Below are 26,885 nucleotides of genomic sequence, written 5' to 3'. Positions count from 1 at the left end.
CACTAACAAGCATTAATGTACCCATGACCGTGCGTCGACGTTCGAACGAGAAGATCATTGAAAATTTCTCGTTCGTACCAGTTCGAATATGGCAGACTGGCATTGGCAGGTAGCGGTTTCGGAGCTTAGGATTTATCGTGAATGTACAAATTTTAATGCCGGCGAACGAACAATATGAATCGCAACGCCTTTTATTCAACGTATATGTGCATGGTAGAAATAAGAAAGTCGAAACGAGCGAAATTTCATCGAATTGATCTTTCACACGGGTAAGCGAAACAATGTTCATTCTGATTCGGCCGTGGTTTCTGATTCGTGATCCGCCTGAAGGTATGAACTTACGGAAACGGATCAAACCAAAAGAGACATTTCGATCCGAACACAAATACATTCGAACCAAGCACGAAAGTACGGAAATATTTACTGAATGCACTTTTCTTCCTATGAGTACATTATTAGATGAATGTAGTGACGGTTGAACATAATTTTTTACGTCAATGACGTGACAGTGATGGTAGCAACGGCTCAGGTCGTAATGACGGTTCTAACAGTTCTTAACAATGGGATTATCGAAACCGAATGCATTTTTGTCATCTTTCTCCGAATATAAATAGACGAAGATGACGATGACGCGATGTTGATTTTATGTGCGTATTATTTCGAAAATTTATCGTGCATCATATACACATCTCCTAAATATTTCTTACAATTCGGATGTAATGTAATAAAGCTGGTTTCGTTAATATGTATATATCTGATCTTCCTATTTCTTTTTGGTATGACATCACGATATAGTGGAATCCAATATTGTGGATACATCTTGACAAGAATATTCGATGATATAATTGTGCAATTAATTTCCTTTTCTTTTTTATTGAGGGAAAAGAAATATTTGTATAAAAATTGTTTTGGTAGGTACGACTTGACCAAATAAAAGTGGTTGAAATGGATGGAACAAGAGCTACGGAGGTTTTACCTTTGCTCCAAGAACGTCTGGCTATTCTGCCAGGTGGTCGGGATCGCAGGGGTGGACCAGTACTTGTGTTTCCTACTACAGCAAGACGCGAAAGAGCCAAACCTGAAGATTACCGACGTCTTTTGCAATACTTATTGACCATACCCAACGACGAAGCCAGAGGTTTACGCTTCACTGTCATTGTGGATATGCGTGGTGCTACTTGGGATTCTGTCAAACCCATCCTAAAGGTCACATTCTAATCATTATCTCAACTCCTTGCTCCACTATATTTTTTCTTACATTCAATAATAACTACTTTGATGAAAAGCTTGAATAGATTTGTGATTATAAAATACTGACATTTTCAAATTTTAGGTGTTACATGAACACTTTCATCGATCAATTCATGTTGCTTTCATCATCAAACCTGAAAATTTCTGGCAAAAGCAAAGAACGTCATTGGCTAAACAAAAGAAATATAATTTCGAAGTAAGCAAAGATAAAACTATAAAAGAAATATGTGTTTGAACAGCAAAATGGTTGAAAACGCTTTCCCTGTTTTAGATAAATACAATAAGTTTAGAAGCTTTGACAAAGGTGATCGATCCATCGCAATTGACCGCGGATTTAGATGGATCGCTACAGTATGATCATGCACAATGGATTGACACGAGACTAGCTGTAGAAGATTTTACGTGGCAGGCGGCTGATCTTCTTGATAGATTGGACGACTTACAGGAAGATCTGAGTCGAAATGATTTTGCGGACGATGTGGCTGGAGCGAAACACGGGATTGATTTGCACAATGAAATGAAGAAAAAGATTATGAAAGTTCCAGTGGAAGAAATTGAAGTTGTCGGTCAGCGATTACTACAACGTTTTGATAATAGTAAGAAACAATTTGTATTGTTCATCACCATTTCTTTTAATTTTAATCCTGATCTTTTCTCATCTATGCATAATAACGGGTAATTCAAATTAATCGTTAAGCATGAAACAAACATTTACTGGTACATTTTTGTGATAGGTATAGCGGCGAGTAGTGGCGAAGGCGGTAGTATAGAAAGCGGGGCAACTGGTGGCACCGACCCCGATGGACGAGCTCTAGCAGCATTAGTGATTCAACACTTAGAATCTGTGCACGCCGCGCAACAGCATCTTTTACAGTTGTGGCACATTAAAAAGATGAAATTGGATCAGTGCTTTCAACTAAGGCTTTTCGAACAGGATTGTGCAAAAATGTTTGATTGGATTTGTCACAACAGAGAAGGATTTTTGGCGAATTATGTCGAAATTGGACGTTCTTATCAACTGGCTAAAAATTTGCAGGAGGAGCATAAACATTTCACTATGAGTTCCATGAATGTCTACGTGAACATAAATAAGATTTTAACCATGGCCAGCCGTTTGCTCGAAACTCAACATTATGCTGCCGGACACGTTAGGGCAGTAGCCGGTCGACTAGATCGAGCTTGGAAAGAATTCGCAGCAGGACTTGATGAACGTACCGCGGTCCTCAGTTTGAGCGTCGTATTTCATCATAAGGCAGAGCAATACGTCGATAGCGTTGCAGGATGGAGTCAAGCTTGCGATGCTGGAAACTTACCTAATGAAATACCAATCTTGGAATCTCATATACGGCAACACCAAACTCTTTACGAAGCGATGTGTCAAGCTTACACAGAGGTAATCTTTCTTCGTACGCTATATGATACGACATCGTTGTCGTCGTTGTCGTCGTCGTCGTCGTCGTCGTCGCCGCCGTCGTCGTTTCATGTAAATCTGCAATGTTCACTTCACATTTCTATATCGTGAGACACAAACGTGTACATAATATTGATTCTCGTCGGTTCGCGATAAAGGAATTCAATCTCGAAGAAACAAACAACAAACATGGATTTTTTTCATTTAATTAATCGTAGTTTGGCCTCGCAACTCGTGACTTTGTCTATAACGTGATGTTTAGTAAAAGGCGATCATGTTTGGCAGGTATATGACGCGTATCAGGCACTTTTGAGTGGACTAGGCTCGATGCTGCAAGTTTGTCACGGCTTCAGTTCGACGCACGGTTCGAGCTCGGATACGAGTTTTTGCATCGATTATGTATGAAACGATTAGACATTTTTTTTTAATAGCTTCTAACCGGTGGTCGTTTGCTTGGTATGCGGGTCTTACAGAAAAGAAAGATCAAATAAATATTCAAAGAAATAAGGGATTAGATGGTAAGAGAGAGAGAGAGTTAACCCTGCGAATAAAGGGAACGGTTGCATCATGCGATAATTCCGAACACAAATAAAACTTGTCCTTTCTCGTTGCGTGTATTCGTAAACTTTTTTTTTCATGAATTGTCCAACTAAAATATGGTTTCAATATTTAACGGAATTCAGTTACGGAACTTAAATTATGGTTTTGGGTAATCCTACTGTTGTTTAGGTGCATAGTACCAGTAAGAAGCTTCTTTATCAACTGGATCATCTCGTGCAAGTCTGTAATCAGCCGCAAGGGATAGACCATACGGCCAGAAAACATGTACGTTTATTGGTGTGCACGAATGTATGCGTACATGCCTGCAAACTAATCTTATTTATTTTGCTTTATGTATTATTCTAGTTCACTTCTCGGTAAATCGTATCAATTATTTATAGATCATTTTGATCGAGAAAATGTATGGTACATGCATGGGTCATGTCTTTATCGATAACGCTACGCTATAGCCGTGTGTGAGTGCGTACTCATTTAATCTGTGGGTACTTCTCCCCTCCTTCTCCTCTTTCTTTCATTAAGAAAAGGAAAGTTACATGTAATCATTGTCGTACTAACCAATGTGAAATGTTTCCATAAATTATGTTTAAGCGACGAGTACGCATTGACTAATGTAATCGCTATCATAGTGCATGGCAAGTAATGTTTAGACCGCTTTGACATAAAAAATTTCAATGATCGAATGGATGAAATGATTACTTTGCTTAGAGTCAAGATGGACACGGCATCGATGGACATTCCGGTATGAGCGGAAATCCAGCAGCGGATTATAGCGAGGGTGCATCCCATGTATTGGCGGTAATCCATCAAATCTTGGGTCATCACAGAGCGTTGGAGGCTCGTTGGCATGCTCGGAAAGTCAAACTGCATCAACGACTTGCGTTAAGGTACTCGCATTCCTCATGCATCACTTCTCTTTCTCGTTCGTCTTTTTCGGGTCACTATATGTTATTTATTAATTCCGCGTTATCAACTGTTGTACTTCATGTTTTCTAGTAGTTTGATTAGTGATTGATCGTTCGCAGATTATTTCAAGAAGATGTAAAGCAAGTTCTGGATTGGTTAACTAATCATGGCGAAGTTTTTATTAGAAAGAATACAGGTGTTGGTCGGAATCTTCAAAAAGCGAGAGTGTACCAGAAAAGTCACGAACATTTCGAAAATGTAGCTCAGGTATTAACTTGATGATAATATTGTTCACGAGTGGATGTATCGATACAAGTATTAAGTATTAAATAAACGATATTTTCATTTGCTCAGAATACTTATACGAATGCTACTAAACTACTTACTGCTGCTCAAGAATTGGCACACACTGGCGAGTGTGCTGCTGATGAAATATATGCCGTGGCGCAAGAATTAGAAGCTCACGTTAGTAGCTTCGCGGCAAGAGTTGAACAGCGTCGTCGAAGATTAGATTTGGCGGTTGTGTTTTATACGCATGAAAAAGAGGTAAAGTATACATAATACGTGTTATTAGCGCTGAAAATATAAAAACGGCCATGTATTTTCAATAGTTAACTGGTTGGGTTGACGAATTGCGACAAGAATTACAACAAGACGAAGTAGCAGAGAATCTGGAAACTGCGGAAAGACTGTTGGAACAATGTGCTCAACACCGAGCCTCCTGCATGGAAGCTTGTGCATCGACTATCGTTCAGGGTGAAGCATTGCTTCGAGAACTTCGAGAATCTACCGATGCTCCTGATACTACAGGCTCTGTGAGTTTTACCTGTACTCTAGGTTTTTACCTTTCTTCTTTCTCCATTTATTCTTACCATTTACGAATGAATATGAAATGATATAAATGTGAGTGAGATTTGTTAAAAAGGGGGAAGAAAATACCCTGGATACAACTGTTTTCAGATATCTGCAGTAGAAGCTGCCTTAGACAGGTTAGCGGGTTTAAGGCAGGAATTAGAAGATTTGTGGGCTACAAGAAAATTGAGATTAGAACTATGCCTACGATTGCGCGTGTTCGAAAGAGATGCTTTAGAAGCGAGTGGTCAGTTAGAGATGTGGGCGCAGGAGCTACAAGGTCCACCTCGGGAGGGTTCCCCTGAACAATTGTTGCGTGTGCACAATGATGGTGTTGCTCATATGCAGAATACCGCATTTCAGGTTTTGCAACAAGGTCAAGAACTCGCTCAGGTAAGAAAGAGTTAAGATATACAGATGTATTTCCGATACTGAATTATGATAACAGAGATCTTAAAAATGCGTTATATTAAATTGTGTTACGAGCCGCTTCCGTTACCTTGACACTTAGGTATTAGAACAAGCAGGAGTTTGCATAATGGCAGACGGTCAACACAGTGCTGCATCTAGAGTTCAAGTACTTCTCGAATTTTTAAACGAAAGAGAAATGGACGCGGAAGATTTGGCGGAGATGAGAAGAGTTCGTTTAGAACAAGCTTCTCAATTGGTGCAACTACAAACTGATGCTACACATGTAGCCAATTGGATTCGCAATGGAGAAGCTATGTTGTTAGCTTCCTTGAGAGTTCCAGAAAATCTGCAGGATGCTGAGCAGCTTCGTTTAGAACACGAACAGTTCCAAGTTGCTATAGAAAAAACGCATACTTCAGCTGTTCAGGTATGTAGTTGTATCCTTTTTATACGTAGCAGAATTGTAATATAAAAATGATCAAATGATAGCGTAACAAAGAGAAATGTGTGTATCGATCATTACAGGTCAAACACAGAGCAGATGCGTTAGTAAGTGCGAATCACTACGATCCGAAGAGTATAAGAGAAGTGGCAGAGGATGTAACTAAGAGATGGCAACAGCTAGTGACATGTGCAGAAGAGAGACACAAGCTAGTAACTGCTAGCATTAATTTTTACAAGACGGCGGAACAAGTTCGCTCTGTATTAGATAGCCTCGAACGCGAATACAAACGAGACGAAGATTGGTGCGCTTCTGGTGAAAAGGCGACACAAGTACCAACGCTTGTTGGAAAACATCAAGAACAGAAGGAAGCATTCTTAAAAGCATGCACGTTGGTACGGCGGACCGCGGAAACATTTCTCAAATATACAAATCGCAGTCTTCAGTTTTATAGTTATCAAGCAAACAGCGCTGGCTCAGAGAATAAAGTTAAAAGTTAGTTTCATGTTAACGTGTATGACATGTTGCCTCTAATAAGGTTTTACATCTAAATAATCTTTGTCATTTGCACCTTTTAATCTGGAATTTACGACGTTACAGGTATTTTGGAAGAATTGCTTAGTAAAGAAAATCGTGTGCTGGAATATTGGACGCAGCGTAAGAAACGATTGGATCAGTGTCATCAATATGTCTTATTCGAGCGCAGTGCTAAACAGGCTTTAGAATGGATAAGAGAAACGGGTGAATTGTATTTAGCCACCCATACTAACGTTGGTAAAAATCGTATCGAAAATGAACAATTGTTGCGGGAGCACAACGAATTTAAGGGAGCTGCGAAGGTAGGTTTTGTTCGTTTCTTGTATTCTCTTCTCAGATCGACAAACGAAAGCGCTTGAAGGAACAAGAATTTGTTCTTTATCCTTTTTCTTCCTTCTGATTTATTTTGTTCGTTCGTTTGCTGCGTGATGTGACAGGAAACAAGAGAAAGAGTGAAACTGTTGATCCAGCTAGCTGATAATTTAGTGGAAAAAGGACACGCTCATGCAGCAGCAATCAAACAATCTGTTGCTGAAGTGGATCAAAGATACAAGGACTTTAGTACGCGTATGGACTGCTATAAAAGTCAAATCGAAGAAGATCTTGGAATTCAATCTGACGATGGCCAAAAAGATCTTTCCATCGATCGCAATTCCGATCCTCTACTCGAAGAGAAGATCAAGGGGAAAGATCTGAAAGAATTAAACGAGGAGAAAAGAAGATCTGCACGAAGAAAAGAGTATGCTCCTCTTTAATCGAACGATGACAATTATCATGCGTCTTTGTTTTCATCACCCGCAACGTGTTCACAGATTTATAATGGCTGAATTGCTGCAAACAGAAAGGACCTACGTGAAGGATTTGGAAACTTGTATTCGATGTTTTTTGGAAGAAACGCGATGCGGAAAAGGAAACGTTCCATCTGGATTACAAGGACGAGAATCAATAATTTTCAGCAATATGGAAGAAATTCATCAATTTCATAGTAACATATTTCTTCGTGAGCTAGAAAAGTACGAAACTATGCCAGAAGACGTTGGGCATTGTTTCGTGACATGGGTAAGCTATACCTATGTCTTGTATCGTAACTTGGATGTGTTAGACGATTAATTTGCTTCTTTTTTTTATCGATTAGGCACCTAAATTTGATATGTACGTGACATACTGTAAGAATAAACCGGAAAGTAATCAATTGTTAGTTACTCATGGTGGGACATGGTTTGAAGAATTACAAAGGAAACAGCGAGTTGAACATCCGATCGCTGCGTACCTAATTAAACCGGTACAAAGAATAACAAAGTATCAGTTGTTGCTCAAAGATCTTCAGGTAGGATGATCGGGGAAAGGAAAATGTTTGCTCTTTTCCCTTTATAGTCTCGCTATATCAATAGTAATAGGTGTATAGTTTGCTAGATGTAAAAATTCATATTGCGTATACTCTGCGTATACTTATAAGTGATCGAAACAAGTTCTTTTTTCCTCTTTTTCATATCTTTTATTTTTTCTTCTGTCTGTTGATCTTTTCTTACATTGTATCTTTGCGCTTACTGTTTTTTCATTCGATTCAATTTTTCAAATTATGTAGGCTTGTTGCCAAGAAGGACAGGGCGAGATAAAAGATGGGTTAGAAGTAATGTTAAATGTGCCTAAGAAAGCGAACGATGCCTTACATTTGAGCATGCTGGAAGGTTGCGATGTAAGAATAGACACACTAGGCGATGTGGTGCTGCAGGACTCTTTTACAGTGTGGGACCCTAAACAACTGATTAGAAAAGGCAGGGATCGGCACATATTTCTATTTGAATTGTACCTATTGTTTAGCAAAGAGGTGAAAGATTCGGCTGGAAAGGTAGGTAAAAGCAAAGTCGATATGGAAAACAATTTGGAATACATATATGCTGCGTTGATCGAGCGTGATAAAACAACTCAAGCTGTATCCATCCAGAGTAAACGTAAACGTTTTCTTTTGTCCGGCACGATACAGGTGAAGTACATTTACAAAAGCCGTTTGATGACCTCCGAGTTGGGTGTGACCGAACATATCGAGGGTGACGAATGCAAATTCGCGGTTTGGACAGGTCGGGCACCAACCAGCGATACACGTGTCGTTCTTCGAGCTAATTCGATGGATGCTAAGCAACTGTGGGTGAAAAGACTACGCGAGGTTATTCAGGAAACATATTTCAGTTTAAGTATGCCGAAGAGTCCTGCGAAAAAGAGTTCGAGTCAACGTTCTAGCAGGGATCTCGAAGAATGTGCTTCTCTGGACGATAGCGTTGAGAATTTAGATAGAAATTCCCTGGCATCTTTTGGTTCCACCAATACCACGGATTCCGATAAGGTAGGTAGAATCTTTCTTCCTTTTTCTCATTTGGATCTCGCTTTTTCGATATTCCGTTTCCTTTTTTCACTGTCTTACGAGAATTTGAGCTATGTAGAGATTGCTTTGGAATCAATCCGGGTTTGGCTCGCACGATAATCAGTATCGTTCGTCAAGAGCAAGCAAATACTATACGTTTGCCAGTGGTTAGTCGCGGCCGATTGCCTCTGATCGTATTTGTGAAACGTTTCGATTTTTAACGTATAAGGTTGAAAAGATGGTTGGATCCATATTTGTACTTGTGGACAATTGGCTGTTAAAAGGATAAAGGTAGGATAAACATTTTTCATTCGATTCGATTAAGAGGAGATAATATAAAAAAAAGGAACTTTGCAAGACGCGGAAAGTATTTAATTGCAGTTTGAAACGAATAAAAAAGAAGGAGAACCAGGATCGATTTGGTTGCGATCTCTGAAGGCGGAAGATGAAAGACGGAATAAAGACGGAAGGCATAATGTTCGTGATATCTAGACGTGTTTGTTGAGATAGAGTTTAGATATAAGTGATCATGAGTGGAAAGGAGCGCGAGGATAGATGAGAGCGATAAAAGCGAGAAACGTAAGCGGGGTAGATAGAAGCGATAGCTGTGGATTCGTCGTTGGTGTTCGGTAGTGGGGTAGCGATAGCAGCGAGCAAAGCGAGAGAAGATGGTTGGGTGGGGTTCGAGAATAATCGAAAAGCGAGCAAGCGCGTTGCAGCGCGTGCACGAGAGGGTACGATGGAAGAAAAGTGAGGGAGAGAGGGGAAGGCGGGGAGGGAGTGAGGGGTGAGAAATAGGTGGTAAGGTAAAGGGTGGCGAGGGTAAAGAGGAGGATGAGGATGCGAGGAACGATAGGTAACGGGATCAGTACGGGCGCGACACTTGGGTCGAATGGATCCGTTGGACGGTGAGCGTGGCGACGAGTCGTCGGAGAAAATTTATTCCGACCCGTTTTGAGAATCGGGAAAAATCATTAAAGAGAGCAACATGTCGCTCGTACGTTCGATAACACGTTTATTCCCGTTTGTTGCGCTAAACACGGTTATCGCGTTCGTGCACGTGAATTGAACACGAGGCAAACGAACTGTCATGACGTCACCGGCAGGAAAACCTGCAACAATCGTGAAAAAAGCCCGCAGGAAGATCTCGTTACCTTGGTTTCGTCAGAGTTCTGTAACTCCACCACATGCAGCCCTCTCTAGGCAGCATACCATCGACACCCCGAGCTCGTTCCAGGCTCGACTTTTGCACCGACAACCCTCCCTCTCCCAGGTACTCGAGTACTCGTTCACCCACATAAACGCGCGCTCGCGTACTACGATTTCCCCTTTAGATTGTACGTAGAACGATCAGGATGTTTGATGTTTCCGTTCGTAGAAACTGCAAATTCACCTGAAAATGATTAGATTAATAATACGAGGAAATAATAATTACGCACTGAAATAATAACATACCGCGATGTAGGAAAGAACAACGTGCTCTCTTCGATAGAGCAACGTCATGGAGAATGGTTTCTGTCGTAAAACGGTTAACGATCGACAGAAACGAAAATCGTATTCGGTATTATTGAAAAAATATCCTTGATTTGTCGATATATATCATTTCGCGTTCGTGGATGAAAAAGATTGAAGTTCGAATTGAAAATGCCGATTAAAAATTGATGGCTGAGAACGTTGATTAATTTTCATAATCCGTCGTTAACAAACGTTTACATGGTCGAAGCGTTCGTTTAAATTTATCCACGGTTTACATTTGCAAGTAGACGATATATAAGGAAACGCGGTCGCAGCTCGTATCCGCATCCACGTCCGCAATCGTATCCGTAGCCACATCCGCAGTCGTTCCTATATCCGCGAATCGAAGAATTTGTCGTTCAAGTTGTTGCATTGTCATTGTTTCATTTCCATTTGTCACGTATCGAGAATCGAACTCGTCGATAAATACAATTCGTTAATTAAACCTCGTATCCTCGTATGAAACGTTTTTCCATATTTGCGCCTGCCTCTTTTGTTGACACATTTTCTCCTACGCCTCCCTCCCTCTCCCTCTCTCTTTCCCCTCTCCCTCCCCTTATCCTGAAATATAGAGAAATTTATTCACTTACTCTGCTTAATCTTTCAGTTATTCGCGTGTTTAATTTGAATCCGTGTACAATCTATACTCATTCTTTGGGATTTTCTTATGTGAAAAGACGTCCGCTGCAAATGTTCCTCTCTTCTGTCTATCCGTCCCGAAATCATTACGGATGGGAATCGAATCGGGACGCGAATTGCACACTGTTCGATGCCAAGTTGAAATTTGATTGTTGCCGAGGTTACTCGCTACGTTCAAATGGTTCGATTCCGAATGGTTCGGGGTGTAAATGTAAACGTATACCGGTAAACCGTTTTTCGTCTGGAAAGCGCGAATGAAGGTATTACGTAATATAACAACAGCACAGCAATACTCGGCATAATCATATCGAAAAATAAACGAATCGATAATCGCGTGAACATTGACAAATCTGTTAAGGAAATCGATATAATTCGATATAATCGATGTAATTAGGTAGGCCCTCGGCACGTTGAGAGCATCGAGAGGATTGAAAGAGAATCGGCAAAATTTGGCACGTGGAAAAAGTCTATTTTCGTCGGTGGAATGCGACGCGAAAGCGGACGACCGACCTCTCTGACTGTTTTGACTCTCGGCCTTATAACTATTATAGAACCATCATCACGGTTCATAGTAATGCGTCCATAACTTGCAGCATCGAGGAATAAGAGAATCCCGACCGCGTTCATCGTCTCGAATTTAATCGATTAAATCGAATCGATTGGATAGTTACGTTTCGCGTAAGAATTTAAACGATCGATCTTAAAATCTACTTGTATCGATATCTTCCCTCTTGTTCCCTTTCGTTCCTTCCAAATTGAAATGCTTACCGTGCAGTGACGTACATATATCACGCGTATTTGTACTGTAAATATACGATAAGTTTTCAAGTAAACTTTATCGAGAGAAATCAATCGGACGAGAGGAAGTTTGTAAAATGAATCGCACGGTGTGCAGGGTGACGCAAGAGATAAAAGAAAATATGCAGTCTTAATAACTGACGTAAAGAGGAGAAGACGGTCTAGACTGGCGTATTTCGATGCGTCTATCGGTCGCTGTATTTTCGAAAGAAACGGCTGCTGGTATGTGTCTTTATCAAAGTCAGGCTATTTCGATCAAATCGAAATCACCGAAGCTAGAATAATCCATTAAACGGTCCATTGGACCGCAAAGTCAAAGACGATCGGTGCACGCTGTCCTGTCCTGTGTCCATCTATGTGTACTCTACTCCTACCCGCTTCTCCTCTTCGTTCTTCTCTGTCTACTCTTTCTCCTCCTCCTCCTCCTCTCGCCTTTCGTCTCTTTTTTCCTTACGCCCTTGCGTGTTTTCATCTACACGCCTTTTCGTTTTATCACGAGTCGTTCGGATGAGGCCTGCGGGTTAAAAATGATCGTCCCGTTTTAAAAACGCCATCTCTACGTTAATTCGCACAGTTTATATAATAACGTATTACCGATCGATCCACGTACATTCACGTAGAATCTCTTATTATCGATTATTATTACTGTTGAATCTTTAGACTGGCGTAGCCGAAGTGACCTGGGTTATCGCCGATCATTCCGCCGCGCCTGGATCCAAAGAATTGACGGTAACGAAGGGTCAACAAGTCGAGGTGTTGGAAAATGGGAGCAATATTAGCGGTGTGAATACGTCCGAATGGACCCACGTACGTTTACTGGTTGCCCCGGGACAAGTCGATCCGCCGCCAGAGGGCCTGGTTCCTACTAGCGCGCTCAAACAACCTCCACCGGTTTCCAGTAAAACTTCACCGTCTAGAAAAGTTCCAGGACAGCAACAGCAGCAACAACAACAACAACAGCAGCAGCAACAGCAACAACAGCAGCAATCTCATTATCATCAACAGCAATCGACCAGTCAAATTCAAACTGCCGCGTCTAGCGGAGGCATCACAACAGTATCGTCTGGCACTACAGGAATACCGGGATCTTCATCATCGGTTGTGGGAACGGGCATAGTAGCGAGCGGTGGGTTATCCGCTCAAAATGTGCCACCGAGTTCTATATTACCAGACGAAACAGGTGAGAGGAATATTTCACTTGACAATTGCAGAAAAAAATGTATGCAAACCAAAAGATTAGATTCTACCGTTCATTCTAGATTAAGGAAAGATTAGATTAGATACGGCGAATAGATCGATCGTAGAGATAGATAAAGATCGTCAAGTAAGATAGGTTCGAGTATCAAATATGCAGGGTAATGTAGAATGCGATAAGAAATTGTAAAATAGAAGCGAGGCTAGAGTAGAACGAAATAGGAGTAAAACGAAATGTATGTTTTCAGTGGTCGATAACATGATAATAGGATGGTACGGTGGGCGGCGCGAGGATGAATTTACGTGCAAGTTCGGATGATAAACGAACGAGTTGAAAGTTTGCGAGGACATTGGTAGCTTACGATCAAAACGGTCTATTGTACGCGTACTCCGAGTCGGTCGTGTCGGATCAATACGATGTACGGGGGATAACTGTGTCCTTGACCGGTTGAATCTTCAACTGACATGCCGATGGAACAAAGTCGATGCGTCGAGCATATTGAACGCACTTTAAATCGATGGTCGCTAACCTTTTTAACCCGAAGAGTTGGTCGATTCGATTGCTAAACGATTATCGTCGAATATGTTGTTACAAATGGAAGATTTTTATTTGAAACAAATTTACCATTCGGATCGAGTTGGCCGATCTTTCCGAACGTTTAAAATACGATACGTTTGATCGTCAACAGTTTTGTAGGCGGCGATTCCTCTACTTGGCGTTCCTTTTATTAAAAAATGTCTATTAAATCGCATTGAAAATCTTCTTTTCGTGGTACATATCGTCGCCGACTGATAGTTCTTGCATTGGCGATTTATTTTACTTTTGTCCGTGTTTCCTTTTACAGAAAATATTATCGCCGGCGCTGCTGCTGCCGCTGCGGCTGCTGCGGCAAACGATGGAAGTGGTGCTGCGAACACAAATTCTCCAGGCAATAAAAGACGTGGCTTTAGCGGGTAAGCGGACAACCAGATGTAATAACGATCGAATGTTGAATCGATGACGACGACGATAACGTTGTCTCGCGAACGATAAACAAGAAGCTCGATTGTTTTTCTCCTTTTTCCTTCTTCTTATTCCATAGGAGAAAGTGGCTACCTCCACCGTTGCGTAAACTTAGCCAAGGTAAAGTGGAGAAATCCCCAGCGACTACGACACCGACAGCGACAGCAACAACAGCGACGACGTCGACCGCGATCTCGATCGTGCAGACGTCTTGCGAACGATCCTCTTTGAAAAAGAACGTCTCGGAGAAACGATTTAGATTGCCGAGTGGTGCCGAACAGTCTCGACCTTTGAGAAGCGCTTCTGTTTCCATTTCTGCGTTAACAACCGCGACCGCGTCTATGCGCGTGTCTACCTCCGTGTCGGAGGCGGATCTTGACACGGAACTCGAGCCAGGACTCGAAGGAGCGGAAGAGGAGGAAGGAGAAACCGAGCAATCGGAACCTGAGTTGGAAGAGGATACGATGCCGGAACCTGACGACACCGAAGCTTTAACGTATTCCGAGCAAAATGGGGCGGACGATGCCGAGGATGAATTGGAACTTCCACCGCCAATGAAACCAATCACCGAACCGATACTCGTGGCAACAGCTAACGGTTCATCGGAATCTGCAATTGCAACGGAAAGCTGTGGAAAATCTCTAGCAAGTTTCATCTTCCTTCTTGCCGCTTCTAATATTTTTCCGCTCGTTTCATTTCTCTTCTTTCTCCCTGGCTTTCGATCTCGCTCGTTCTTATTCTCTTCCCTTCGGTTTCCTCTTAGTTTTTAATCTAGAACCTTCTTCCGCCCATTGTAACTCGATTTATTTTACCTGGTCCCAACGTTTGACCGCGAATGCGATGAATACAAATGAATCGTACGTGAGGAAATTTTAACGTTCCATTCTTTGCATCAATGAAACCGTTTTAATATACCTAGTGTGCCTCTATGCGGGTGAACCTTCCGTTCCGTACGTTTTTCTTACGATTAAAGGACGATATACGAATAAGTAAGCACGATAAAGTTTAACTTGAATCTCAAAATGTTAAGTTTCCGTGATATAATGGATGCGAATATAAATTAAATATACTATTTGTAGGCAACGGCTTTAAATAGAATTGCTTTTAATTGTACGTAGACGTCTGAGCGGTCGGCAAAAATTCTTGACGGTGCTACGACGGCCGATTTAGCTGAGATCGAACAGATCGTGAAAGAAAGAATGGTAAGTTCGTTAGATTAAAAAATTACGGGTCATTGTTTTTTGTGATTTACCACGCCTCTTGTTGCTGACGGTTCCTTCGTCTTTTTCATACTACATCGAACGTGAAAATAGGAACAACATACGGAAAATCAAGAAAGGCAAAGCCTGATGCGGACACCCAGTGGTAAAAGTTCGAACGTTGGTATCGGTGGGGACGACGATTATGACGAAGGTACCCTGTCAACTGCGATAACTATCGCTGCTACTACGATTGCGGCACCAACAACAGCAACGTCAACAACAACAATGACAACAGCGGCGACGATGGTAACGACGATGGCGACGACAACCACCACCACAACGACCACAACGAGTAGCCCTGTTCACGGGACTCCGGAAGAGTGCGATGTGGAAAGTGCAGTGTTAGCGAAACGACAATTCGTTATTCGAGAATTGGTGGAAACGGAAAAAGATTATGTAAATGATCTAAAACAAATAGTCGAAGGGTACATGTCGTTGATGCGAGATCCAGAGTCCGAAGTTCCATTGCCGGACGATTTGCGTGGTGGAAAAGATAAAATGGTTTTCGGCAATATAGAAGCAATCTACGAGTGGCATAGAGAGTAAGCCTCGTTTCTACTTTCTTCTCTTTTTATCGTACTCAGTACGGCGGTATGCAAATGAGATTGGATTCATTTGTTCGTTTATACAGTTTCTTCCTGAAGGCGTTGGAACGTTGTTTGGAACGTCCGGAAGAGCTCGGACCGCTGTTTAAGCGATACGAAAGAAAATTACATATGTACGTTGTTTATTGTCAAAACAAACCAGTCTCCGAATATATCGTTTCCGAATATATAGATACCTATTTCGAGGTAAGTTGTACTATAAAGACGTGTCTAATTTTCATGCACTTTCAATTCTTTATTATTGCCGAGTATTATCGCGTCTAGGACTTGAGACAAAAGCTCGGACATCGGTTACAATTGTGCGATCTTTTAATCAAGCCGGTTCAAAGGATCACAAAGTATCAACTTCTTCTTCGAGAAGCACTAAGACTTACCGAACGAACTCAGAGAATGTCAGAGATCGAGGGGCTTACAGCTGCGGTTCATGTAATGCGCATTATTCCAAAAGCGGCCAATGACATGATGGATGTTGCGAGACTTCAAGGTTTTGACGTAAGTTAAATTTCATGCCGCTGCAAAATGTAGCTCGAACCGTATCCATATATTTATATTTTCCCCTTTCACCGTACAATTTCTCGTATCTTTTCAACTGCTTATTTATTTTATCCAACTGTCACAGGGCAAGATTACAGCGCAAGGAAAGTTACTGTTGCACGGACCGCTTTTAGTATCGGAATTTTCCTCGAATTTACCGAGTAAGGAAAAAGAATGGCAAGTCTTCCTCTTCGAGCAAAATATTATTTTTAGCGAGGCTGTCGGCAAAAAGACACAGTTCACGAATCCCGTCTACATTTACAAAGCTCATATCCAGGTAAAGCAACGATATCGTGAAACTTATTTAACATTTTCTCCACAAGTTCTTCTTCTCTTGCCAACATACACGGTACACCAGACGGTAAACTACTTTCTTACAAATATTTTCAGATAAACGAGTTATAGTTTACTTCAGTTAAATTGTTAGATCGTGAAATCGGTAAATTTCAAGGAAATACAAATAACGATGATTGATTAAATTAAACGAAGAAAAGATAGGATTGAAAGAAGATTTACACATGCGTGTACATCCCGTACGATGTTTGTAATTTTTCTATATAGACGCGATACTCATCAAATACTTATCGAAGATACTTATCTAACAAAGACGAATAGAAATAGTAATTTCTTGTATTTTCACCTTCTCGGCTATCTTCTCGTCTCGTGAAAAGAGAAGAAACTAGAACCACTAGTATATTATCGTAATCTCTTAGAACACTTGACAGTCGATGTTTAACAGTTAACGTGGTTAAGAGAAGAAAGAAAAAAAAAAGAAAAGATAGCAGGATTTCTCGTACGTGGAATAGGTTTAAACTTCAAAGATAAATATTTTGTTTTTTCACACAGGTGAATAAACTGTGCTTACAAAATCCTTACGACGACCCGGAAAAGTTCATAATTCGCTCGACGGATCCTCGAAAACCTGGCCTTGCATTTTCTTGTAGCGCAGCGGAAGAAAATGGGCCGCGGAAGCAGGAGTGGGTAGATACGATCACTGCCATCCTGCAGACCCAACGTGACTTTCTTAAGGCGATACAGTCGCCGATTGCCTACCAAAAGGAACTTACCAAAGATCCATTGTAAGCGTCTCTTTATCTAACACAATGTCTCTTTACATTGACACTCTTTCAACGCTCGACCCGTGAAGATTCGTTCCGAAATATTTTTGTATATTTTATATAAAAAGAGATACAGAAGCGCTGTATATGCTAGAGAACCGTAGTCGTCTCCTAAACCGAAATTCGTTTGAATCTCTGTTTTCCTTTCGTTCTGCCCCTAATTTACTTCACAATATGTTCTTTAAGCACACACAATTTATGTATACACTACTTTTTCACCATATTGCGACGTGCTTCCTCTTGTTTGCCTTAACATTGCAGTCCAGGAATCTACCTCGCTATTGCTGCTGAGTAGCTTTATCGCGAGAGCGTCTCCTACTATATTCTATAATAATTACCTACCTCCTTTGGAGTAGTTTTTAACGTTCCTAGAACTGCGTTTGCCATGGTTCACTGGAACATAACGCTATACAATGCAATATAATATGATACAGTACGTTAGTACATGATACGATATTATCCGGTACAGTACGGTACGATACGATATGATACAATACAATACGGTACGGTACGGTACGATACGATACGATACGATACGATACGATACGATACGATACGATACGATACGATACGATACGATACGATACGATACGATACGATACGATACGATACGATACGATACGATACGATACGATACGATACGATACGATACGATACGATACGATACGATACGATACGATACGATACGATACGATACGATACGATACGATACGATACGATACGATACGATACGATACGATACGATACGATACGATACGATACGATACGATACGATACGATACGATACGATACGATACGATACGATACGATACGATACGATACGATACGATACGATACGATACGATACGATACGATACGATACGATACGATACGATACGATACGATACGATACGATACGATACGATACGATACGATACGATACGATACGATACGATACGATACGATACGATACGATACGATACGATACGATACGATACGATACGATACGATACGATACGGTACGATACGATACGATACGATACGATACGATACGATATGATAAGATACGGTACGATACGATACGATCTACTAAATCTTCTCTTATTTCTCGGCTATGTTTGCACATCTGTGCAGGTGAGGGTAGGTATAACAAAATGTATTCACTCACATCGGTTACATCCTCGTCACTACTCCTTGGTGTCCTGCTGTTTGAAGAAGAATAACAGTAAAGTGGAAAGGCGTGTTTGTTGCATGCTTCTGTTTATGTGAGTTACGTACTGCCGCGTAACTGCATGTATGTATTTTGCGTAAACGCGAAGGCGCACGCGTCTCTGTGGGTGTGTGTATGCGTGCGTGTTACGTGCAAGAGAGAAAGAGAGGAAGATGAAGAATGCGCGTTGAAAGGGAAAAAAGAAAGAGGAGGGGTGGGGGCGAGACAGATTCAATTACAAGAGTTGGATAAATACGAAAAATTGTCGAATAAAAGGCAAAATTGATGAAACAACGAACAAACACAGCTATGTACAATGTCTTTTTGGTCTTTCGTATTTCCTCGTTTTGTCGTTTATGGGAGCACGTTTGGTGGGTTTCATTGGTTTCCACATACAGAAAGAAGATAGTTACATGCGCGTATCTGTATGTAACTGTACGCGAATAATCTCGCGTATGTAAAATAATAACGATAAAGATCAAACGCAATAAACAAAAACACATGACAGCGAGCATGTACAACATGCTGACTCACCCCCACCAAAAGCTATATATTACTTATTAACAACGTAACTCTGCAAGTGTATAATAATTTTAATAATGTTTATAAGTGCAAGATTGAACGAACGCGGGGGATAGTATGCTGTACATAAATGTGCATTCACGAAGGACGACATAAAGTAAAACTAATGACTTGAGAAACGTAAACATTTTGTTTAGAATAAATTGTACATTGGTCAACATTCTAATTGTGATGCATCCTTTTCCCACGCCTATTTTAACATTACTTACTATCGTCGTTTGACTAACAGCTTGTTTTGTCTTATCATTTCTCACGAGCACAGGGTACTGCAGCATCGATATCTTACGCCTGACTAAAATCTCAAATTGCTTTTCAATTGATGTTGAACGAATACGATATTTTAAACGACGGATTTTCTTATTTTGAAAAGAAAGGAAAAGATACGGAAAAGAAACTACGTACTGCTACAAGGTAGCCAACTATAGCAAAGTATTCTAACAATATTTCGATATCGAGTTTCTCGCGCAATCGATCTGTCCGAGTGTTGATTCGAGTTATGATACCTCCTCGTTCGAGTTATAATAACTCGACGTAAGAAAAATGCGTAGATATTTCGATGGATGCAGTACCGTGTTTGAATTTTATTTATAATTTGCTGACGTACAGTCGTGGCGTGAGTCCGGATTCTCCGTGTCGAGGAAGTGTACTTTCAACGATTTCATCAACAATACCGAACATGTCTAAAACAAACGAGGAACGGAGAAATGAATTGGTCGGCGCCGCTGGTAGTACCATCTCTGCTACTTCGAAAACATTAGCTACAGCCGCGGCTGTAGCAGCGACAGCTACAGGAACGGGAACGGGAACGGCAACGGCAACAACATCGGTGTTACACCGACCTCGTACCGCAGCTACGGATCAGGATTCCTCGCAAACACAGTCAAGCCCTAGCAAAAGCAGATTGAATTTTCTCGAGGGATTTAGAAGCACCCTTCGACCTCGATCGCCTGTTCGCAACAATTCTATTCCGGTGAGCAACAATATCGAAATTACTACTACTTATTAACTAAATACATACATACATACTATATACAATTCTATTTGCCTCTATTCGTAATTAGAACTCTTGCAATTGCAGCAAAAGGATTCTTCTTTCTCTTCCTCTTGATGCCTGTTGCTATTCGCTCTCTGTCGTATAATTTTTCGTTGGTACGGTAATAACTTTTATTTCTTTCCACTGTTCCCATCGATTGTGAAACGAATAACGCAAACAATGAAATACATCGTTTCTCATTGATAAGTTGTACGTCTTCCCAACGTACGATATTACTGCACTCACTGTATACTCTACAGGCTTTAACAATTTGTTACTCTTATTTGGGAAACCAGTATTATCTTGTACATATTTTACACCAAATGAAACGTTCTCAAACATTTTGAATCTGTAGTTTGTTTGTTGCTTCTTGCATCATTACTGCCTTCCCTTCCATATTACATGTTATTCTTATCGTCGTCGTTCTCGTGGCCATAGCGTCGCCACCGCCGCGATTGTAATCTGCGCAGTGATTATCGATGAATTCGTTGTAGTCGTTACCGAGGTCGCCATCGTTGTCCATCTTCACCTTGCTCTATGCTCGTATAGATACATATCATATAATCAACTAATCTAGTGATAGTATTTTAAACGATAGTTTCGTGCGTTGGTATTCTATCGCTAAACGCTATAGTTTCTTGCAAGTTATCCACGATATACCTGTTTAATTGGTTATGTATGTTGTAGCTATCAAGAGTTTATTAAACGTATTGGGTTGGTATCTCTCGGTATCGCCGTATTCAATCAGATTGCTTGCTCTTTAACTTGAAGGTGTATGTATTGTAGTACGTAACGTCGAGTGAAATATTTATATATTACTGGAGTAATATAGTAAGAGTAAATGAAGCGGTTGGTTCGGTTTAAATCAGAAGAACATTGAAGGAAGATAGTGGTTAAGGAAGAAGGAGAATGAGGAGGTGGATTTCGAAGGGAGTGGAAATGGGCGGTGAGAGATGGGTGGCGCGTGGTCAAAGGTGCATGATCGGGAAGTGGGACAAGGGAAAAGATTCGGCAAGTTAATCCGCAGATTCCGTAGATCGTTCCAGGAAGCAGAGTAAGATTAACCGCAGATTGGGGGAAATTACACGCTGGAGAAGAATTGGAGATCTTCCGTGTGGACGGTCCAGGGCTGATCGTCTCCCCGGTAATCGGGATGAAAAAGGAGGAATTCTGGATTCCGGCGAGTCTCGTTCCGAATTCATCCATCAGCCGCGCATGGTCTTTTCGTCCGCGAAGAATCGATTCGGCGGAGGGTTCGGGAGAGAGCGTCCGTCTTCCGCAAGATATACACGCGGAAGAGAACGGTCCTCCCGCGATCTTGACTATTCCGTGTTCGATCAGGGCGACGGCCGGTGGCGTGGCTCGGCTCGTGCTGGAAGCTCGTCGCGTGGAACGTGCGCTCGTCCGTTGGAGAAAGGAGGGGCAACGATGTGACATCATCGAGGGAACCGATCGATATCGACTTTTCCGAACGAACGATTCCCTTTGTCTCGAAATTGCTCCTTGCCTTCCCTCTGATTCCGGGATTTACCACTGTCTCGTCGAACATGAAACGGGTTCCTGTTCAGCGAAAATTCCCCTTCGTATCATAGGTACGTTCTATCGTTATTACATCGTGCTACTCTATTTCGTCCCATCGTTATTATGTCGTGGATCGCGTTTTACGTTTTATTTACCTTCTTTTTATTTTTCAGGAATCGATGCGACCAACGCTTGGTGCGATACAATCGAGTGCAATCGATCCAACGGATTCACGATGAACGAGATAACCTCGTCGATCGTTGCGTTACCCAATTCGAAGAAAAAATTGACCAACGATATGGAAATTGAACAGTTTACTAACAAATATATCGAATTGGAAGAATTAGGAACCGGTAGATTCGCAAGAGTGTGCTGTGCGAGGGAAAAAGGATTCGATCGAGAAGTAGCGTTAAAACAAATATCTCGATCGAAGCAGCCGCTCTCGCTAACGCGCGCCGAATATGATCTTCTCAGAAGTATACGTCACGATAATATTGTTCGAGCGTTTGCGCTCTTCGAGGATACACCTCAACCGGATATCGATACTATCGTTTTGGAGCTGTCAGTATTTATCCATTTCGCTTCTTTTTTTTTTTTTTCTTTTTTAGTTCTTCTCTTTTCCTGCATTTACCTCATTCGAATCGTCATCTGATTATTATAATTACTTGCCATAGTGATTCTCTTTTACTTTATCAGGGTCAGAGGGTCGACATTGTTCGCGTATCTTGGCGAACAAGTTGAGTACACGGAATCGACTGTCGCAAAATACACCGGTCAATTGTTGTCAGCGTTACAGTGGCTACATTCGCGTAAACAAGCTCACTTGGACTTAAAACCGGAAAATATTTTGGTTGATAGCGAAACTGGTATCGTAAAATTGATAGATTTCGGTGAAGCCATCAGAGCGGTACCACTGGATCAAGTAGTCCCTCCTCCCGTTGATTTGGAATTTGCAGCTCCGGAATCGGTTCTCGGTAAACCAACGGGATCCTACACGGACATGTGGGCTGCCGGCGTTTTTCTATACGTATTATTAAGGTAAATGCGTGATGTTTTATCGGTTAAAATGTTAAAAAGTTCTCTTCTGAAATCTGTTCCATACTTACAGCGGGCTTTCACCTTTCTTGGACGATTCCATCGAAGAAACTACCGCAAACATACTTAAGTGTGATTTTTGTTTTCCCGACGAATATTTCAACGAGATATCGACCGACGTGAAAAACCTTCTTGAAACATTGCTGCGTTTACATGGAGAAGACAGAGCAACCGCTCAATTAATTTTATCATCGCCTTGGTTTAAGGTAACCGTGGATTATAGCAAATTCATTATCTTCCACTCACCTTTTCGCTTGTATTGCCAAGTTATTTTTGCTGAAACTGTAAACGTAGACTAACGGCATCTATCACTGACCGTTTTTTCAAATCTCGAAAATTCAATTATCGAATAACAATAATCATCAAATTAAATAGAAATTAAATAGCTTGAGATTGCGCGATGTTATCCTATCTAATACTAGTGATGGTGTACCGCACCGCACTACACCACACCATTATCAGCAACGTTAGCTCGATAACTAATTATCTAATACGTATTTCTATTCTACCATATATCTGCTCGTAATTTCTTTCAAAAGATTAAATTGCACCTCGATTTTTGTTTCAGATATCGATTGGCGCGACCATCCCTTCCTCTCGAATGGTTGCGTTTATCGAGCGCCGTGCTCATCGCTCAAAATCTCATCAGGATCGGAATAGCAGTTTTTATTCTTGACTCCTTGTCAGTATCGTTTGCAAAAGACATATTTATTGCTGAATAACGTTAAAAGCTATCAGCCGAATTTGGCCGATTGTAAATAATAAACAACACTTGCGATTCGCTGTTGCATTCGCACGCCTATCGGCAATTTCATCTGTTGTGTGCTATGCACGTTCTGTATTATTTACATACATATATATCTACGCGTATATTAAATCTATACAAGCGCGCGCACACACGCGTATGCATACACACACACATATTTCCCTCCCTCTCTTTACCTTTCGAATAAAATAAAAGAAATGTATTTTTTACATTACATTATGTAAACATATTACAATATGTTACGTTATGTAAAGCGCACGTCGTGACCTCTCGCGCAAGAAATAATTTACTTCTATCGATACGTTTCTTTATAGATACCAGTCATATGTTCGTTATCACGAATGTGTGATCAAGTCACATTACTGCTCTCTATCCTCCGACTTTTGTACTTTTTTTAATGTGATTTATTCAATATGACAGTTAAATGAAAGAAACGATAGAATTACTTTAAATGTTTAGCCACGTTACATTGATCCAATTAAAATATACATATTCCTTGCTTTAGTTAATAGGGAGTTATGTTGAAGATTCGACGTAACACGAATGTGCACAATGTGAGATATTTTAGTAGAGCGATTAATTTGGTATTCTTAAATTTTTCTTAATAATCACGAAAATCACATTGTGTCGACCAATAATAATGGATCGAAATAATGAATCTTCTCTATCGTTGAGATGTTACTTTGCAATAAAGAAAACGTTCACTTTATCATGGTGATATTCTTAGTCGCTTACAATGATCTAGTACATGTTGTTCGTATTCGTCCAAGGAAGAAAAGGATTTGTTGTCGCAGAGAAGACACGTCGCGTCCTTCCTATTCATCGAATGACGACGCATTCGATGAACACTGAGTTCCATTGCATCGTGCATTTGCTCGTTGCAATCGGGACAAATCACCATCGCTGATTTTTCGCCATCAGTTGGCTGTTGCATTTCCTCTTCGACTGCATCAGTCTTAAGTGTATCGGTCGAAATAATCGCGCTACTGCTATATTTTTCATCCGGATTCGACATGGAAATTTCATTGGCGGTATCTTTCGGAGATATAACGGAAGAAGGGTATTCGGATTCTGGCTCTTGCTTTATTGTGGCTTTCACAGATGGTACCAATTCATTCTCAATTTTCTGCGAATTATCGAGATCCGAGTGAAACGGTATGAGCGAACTTTCCGGATGAGTTTTCACATGATCGATCAGCTCTTGTTTCGAAGAAAATATTAACTCGCACGAATAGCACGAGTAATTGGTTGTATCGTGCGATTCACATTTTTTAATATGATCTCTCAGTATTCTTTTCTCAAGAAATTCTTGGTGGCAATGTTCGCAGCGATATCTTTGATCTCCATGATGTAAACTACGGTGTTTTAACAGTGACGATTCATTTTCATAGCAAATTAAGCAATCTAAACACATATATTCTGACAATTGAGAATGATCAGTCAATAAATGTGTTTGTAACTGAAGTTTAAGTTTAAATGATTCGCCGCAGAATTCACAACGTATTTCTTGAACCTCCTCCACTGTCGATTTGTCCTCCGTCTTCTCCACTTCTATCTCCGCCTCTACCTCCATTTTTATCTGCAATCCAAGCTCTTCTTTGATCTCAATTTCAGTTTCTGTCTTCATTTCCACTTTCGACGGTTCCGACGTTGCCTCCGCTTGTAATTCAGTCATTTCCGATTCAATTACCTGTTCCTCTGTTTCCTTCTTTTGCGTTTCTTCCTTCGACTTTGTCTCCGTTTCTAGTCTAGTAGTGACCTGCTGGTATCTTTGATCGTTCATTACTTTTAACACATCCAACCAATCTAACTCTTCATCCATATGGCATGTATCAGTGAGCAAAGAAAATACAGTATCACCTTGTCTTTCTTCATCGAGCATCATACTCTGAGATTCGCTCCTCAACGTGGTGGTTTCGTTCACTCTGCTCTCGTACATCTTATTATCATCCAGATTAGAATTAGTAGTACTTGGAACTGAGATTGGTATATGACCGGATCTTTGCCTTGCCCTTGCTCTAGCTGCATAGCCTCTAGTGCGTGGTCTACCTCGACCACGTCTAAAGATACCACGAGTAATTTTTGGAGCACGATCTTGCTGCTGTTGCTGTTCCTCCTCTTTCTCTTTCTCTTTTTCCTTTTCCATTTGTTCACTTCTCATATGTTTACTGATTGAATACAAAGGCTTTTTGGGTGCACTACTTGGTCGTGTATTTGGAAACACATGACGCAATGTATTGTCTGCTACGTAAATCTGTTGAAAAAATTTGAACGATTGTTCCAACTTGTCGACACATTCGTTACACATTTTTGTGGGTAAAGCATCTTCATCGTCGATTTCTATCAAAAGCTTCAATTTCGATAGGAGGCTCATGTCTGTGCTCTTTCCTGTCATCATGCTTACAAGGTTCTGTTTCTTAGTCGCGCACGTTCTACACCACTGATCCACTTCAAGTTCGGAAGAAACATCTTTTTCTGTATGCTGACCCGTTGCTACTTCCTCCATAGAACTTTCTTGATTGTTTAATTGAATTTTCTGAAATTTCATAGAGCTCTATAGAGTAATAGAGTATAGGACATATATAATTGGGGAATCATTTATCCATAATGGAATTTATAAATATTAATTTACGTTCTAACTTGTGTCTTTGTGATTTTCCTTTCCAACAATTATTAATATCTGCTACCAATAACGATAGTAATAGAAACAATAACAATAATCTCAGGAGAAGTAGTTTGTAATAATAATATTAATATTACACTTACACTCGAGCTTTAAAGATTACAATAGAAGAAAATACCTACCCGTCGTGTTTTCGAATTCCTCAATGTCCTCGAAACAGTACTCCAATGCGGAGAAGGGACTGCATTTTCCTTTAGAGTGCCTTTACTAAGATAGCAATCCTCCGTAAAGTGATTATTACAAATAAAAAATCTCATAGACCGTAAAACATCAAGATCACTTCCAATTAGGTCCACGTGACCACTGTTGATCAACCACCTCACACAGAGACCGGTATCACAAACGGGAAGTTCATGAAGTATTTGCTGCTTTTCCCGTGTGTCGACACAATCGATGTATCTGCATTTGGTTACTTCCTCCATTACTCGTAATCTCAAACAACTTGTCAAGTAATAAGAAAAAGAACAAACAACTTCTTATATTCGCTCTTATATTAGTAGCCTTTTGCTCAAAAAAAAGTTGAAAAGCTTTATATATTTAAGACAGGTTAGGCATAATTAAGGCGCGAAAAGCAAAGCTACTGAACGTGCCTGCCATCTCTCGATATCTATTAATACCATT

At 40.7% G+C, this 26,885-nt stretch overlaps 3 protein-coding genes and 1 long non-coding RNA gene across 10 annotated transcripts in view; 2 read left to right on the top strand and 2 right to left on the bottom strand.

The window, feature by feature from the left end:
• Window positions 1-26,885, top strand: part of LOC100748435 (zinc finger protein 14-like) — an 80,923-nt gene that overhangs the window by 26,679 nt on the left and 27,359 nt on the right. The gene's annotated exons all lie outside the window — the stretch shown is intronic.
• LOC100741245 (triple functional domain protein) lies at window positions 66-23,663 on the top strand. 7 transcript variants are annotated; one of them, XM_024365105.2, is made up of 34 exons: window positions 66-269; window positions 916-1,206; window positions 1,334-1,447; window positions 1,523-1,847; window positions 1,986-2,644; window positions 3,392-3,487; window positions 3,929-4,107; window positions 4,246-4,393; window positions 4,481-4,672; window positions 4,738-4,941; window positions 5,087-5,371; window positions 5,490-5,816; window positions 5,915-6,326; window positions 6,432-6,670; window positions 6,806-7,107; window positions 7,181-7,427; window positions 7,504-7,695; window positions 7,954-8,217; window positions 8,353-8,709; window positions 12,340-12,859; window positions 13,719-13,827; window positions 13,956-14,520; window positions 14,995-15,078; window positions 15,190-15,680; window positions 15,770-15,929; window positions 16,008-16,235; window positions 16,363-16,554; window positions 17,124-17,356; window positions 19,773-20,136; window positions 21,236-21,791; window positions 21,894-22,281; window positions 22,417-22,758; window positions 22,829-23,021; window positions 23,384-23,663. In XM_024365105.2, the coding sequence occupies exons 2-34, from the start codon at window positions 946-948 to the stop codon at window positions 23,489-23,491; spliced, it is 9,336 nt and encodes a 3,111-aa protein (XP_024220873.1). In that variant the 5' UTR covers window positions 66-269; window positions 916-945; the 3' UTR covers window positions 23,492-23,663. The 7 variants fall into 7 exon arrangements, 6 of the variants coding, with proteins under 6 accessions (XP_024220873.1, XP_012236399.1, XP_024220880.1 ...); XM_012380976.3 differs by lacking the exon at window positions 3,392-3,487 and adding an exon at window positions 2,948-3,061; XM_033318976.1 differs by lacking the exons at window positions 66-269; window positions 3,392-3,487 and adding exons at window positions 486-647; window positions 2,948-3,061.
• Window positions 11,852-12,382, bottom strand: LOC117151311. Its single transcript, XR_004461127.1, has 2 exons — window positions 12,274-12,382; window positions 11,852-12,193 (listed from the first exon to the last, which is right to left on the bottom strand). It is a non-coding gene; the product is annotated as an uncharacterized LOC117151311 (long non-coding RNA).
• Window positions 23,503-26,833, bottom strand: LOC100740884 (myoneurin-like). The gene is made up of 2 exons (XM_003484598.4): window positions 26,387-26,833; window positions 23,503-26,117 (listed from the first exon to the last, which is right to left on the bottom strand). Exons 1-2 carry the CDS (start codon window positions 26,684-26,686, stop codon window positions 24,291-24,293), a joined length of 2,127 nt encoding a protein of 708 aa, XP_003484646.1. The 5' UTR covers window positions 26,687-26,833; the 3' UTR covers window positions 23,503-24,290.

Source organism: Bombus impatiens, unplaced genomic scaffold, assembly GCF_000188095.3.
Source record: "Bombus impatiens unplaced genomic scaffold, BIMP_2.2 scf_0019, whole genome shotgun sequence".
Lineage (NCBI taxonomy): Eukaryota > Metazoa > Arthropoda > Insecta > Hymenoptera > Apidae > Bombus > Bombus impatiens.
This window is presented reverse-complemented; position numbering and strand designations above follow the sequence as displayed.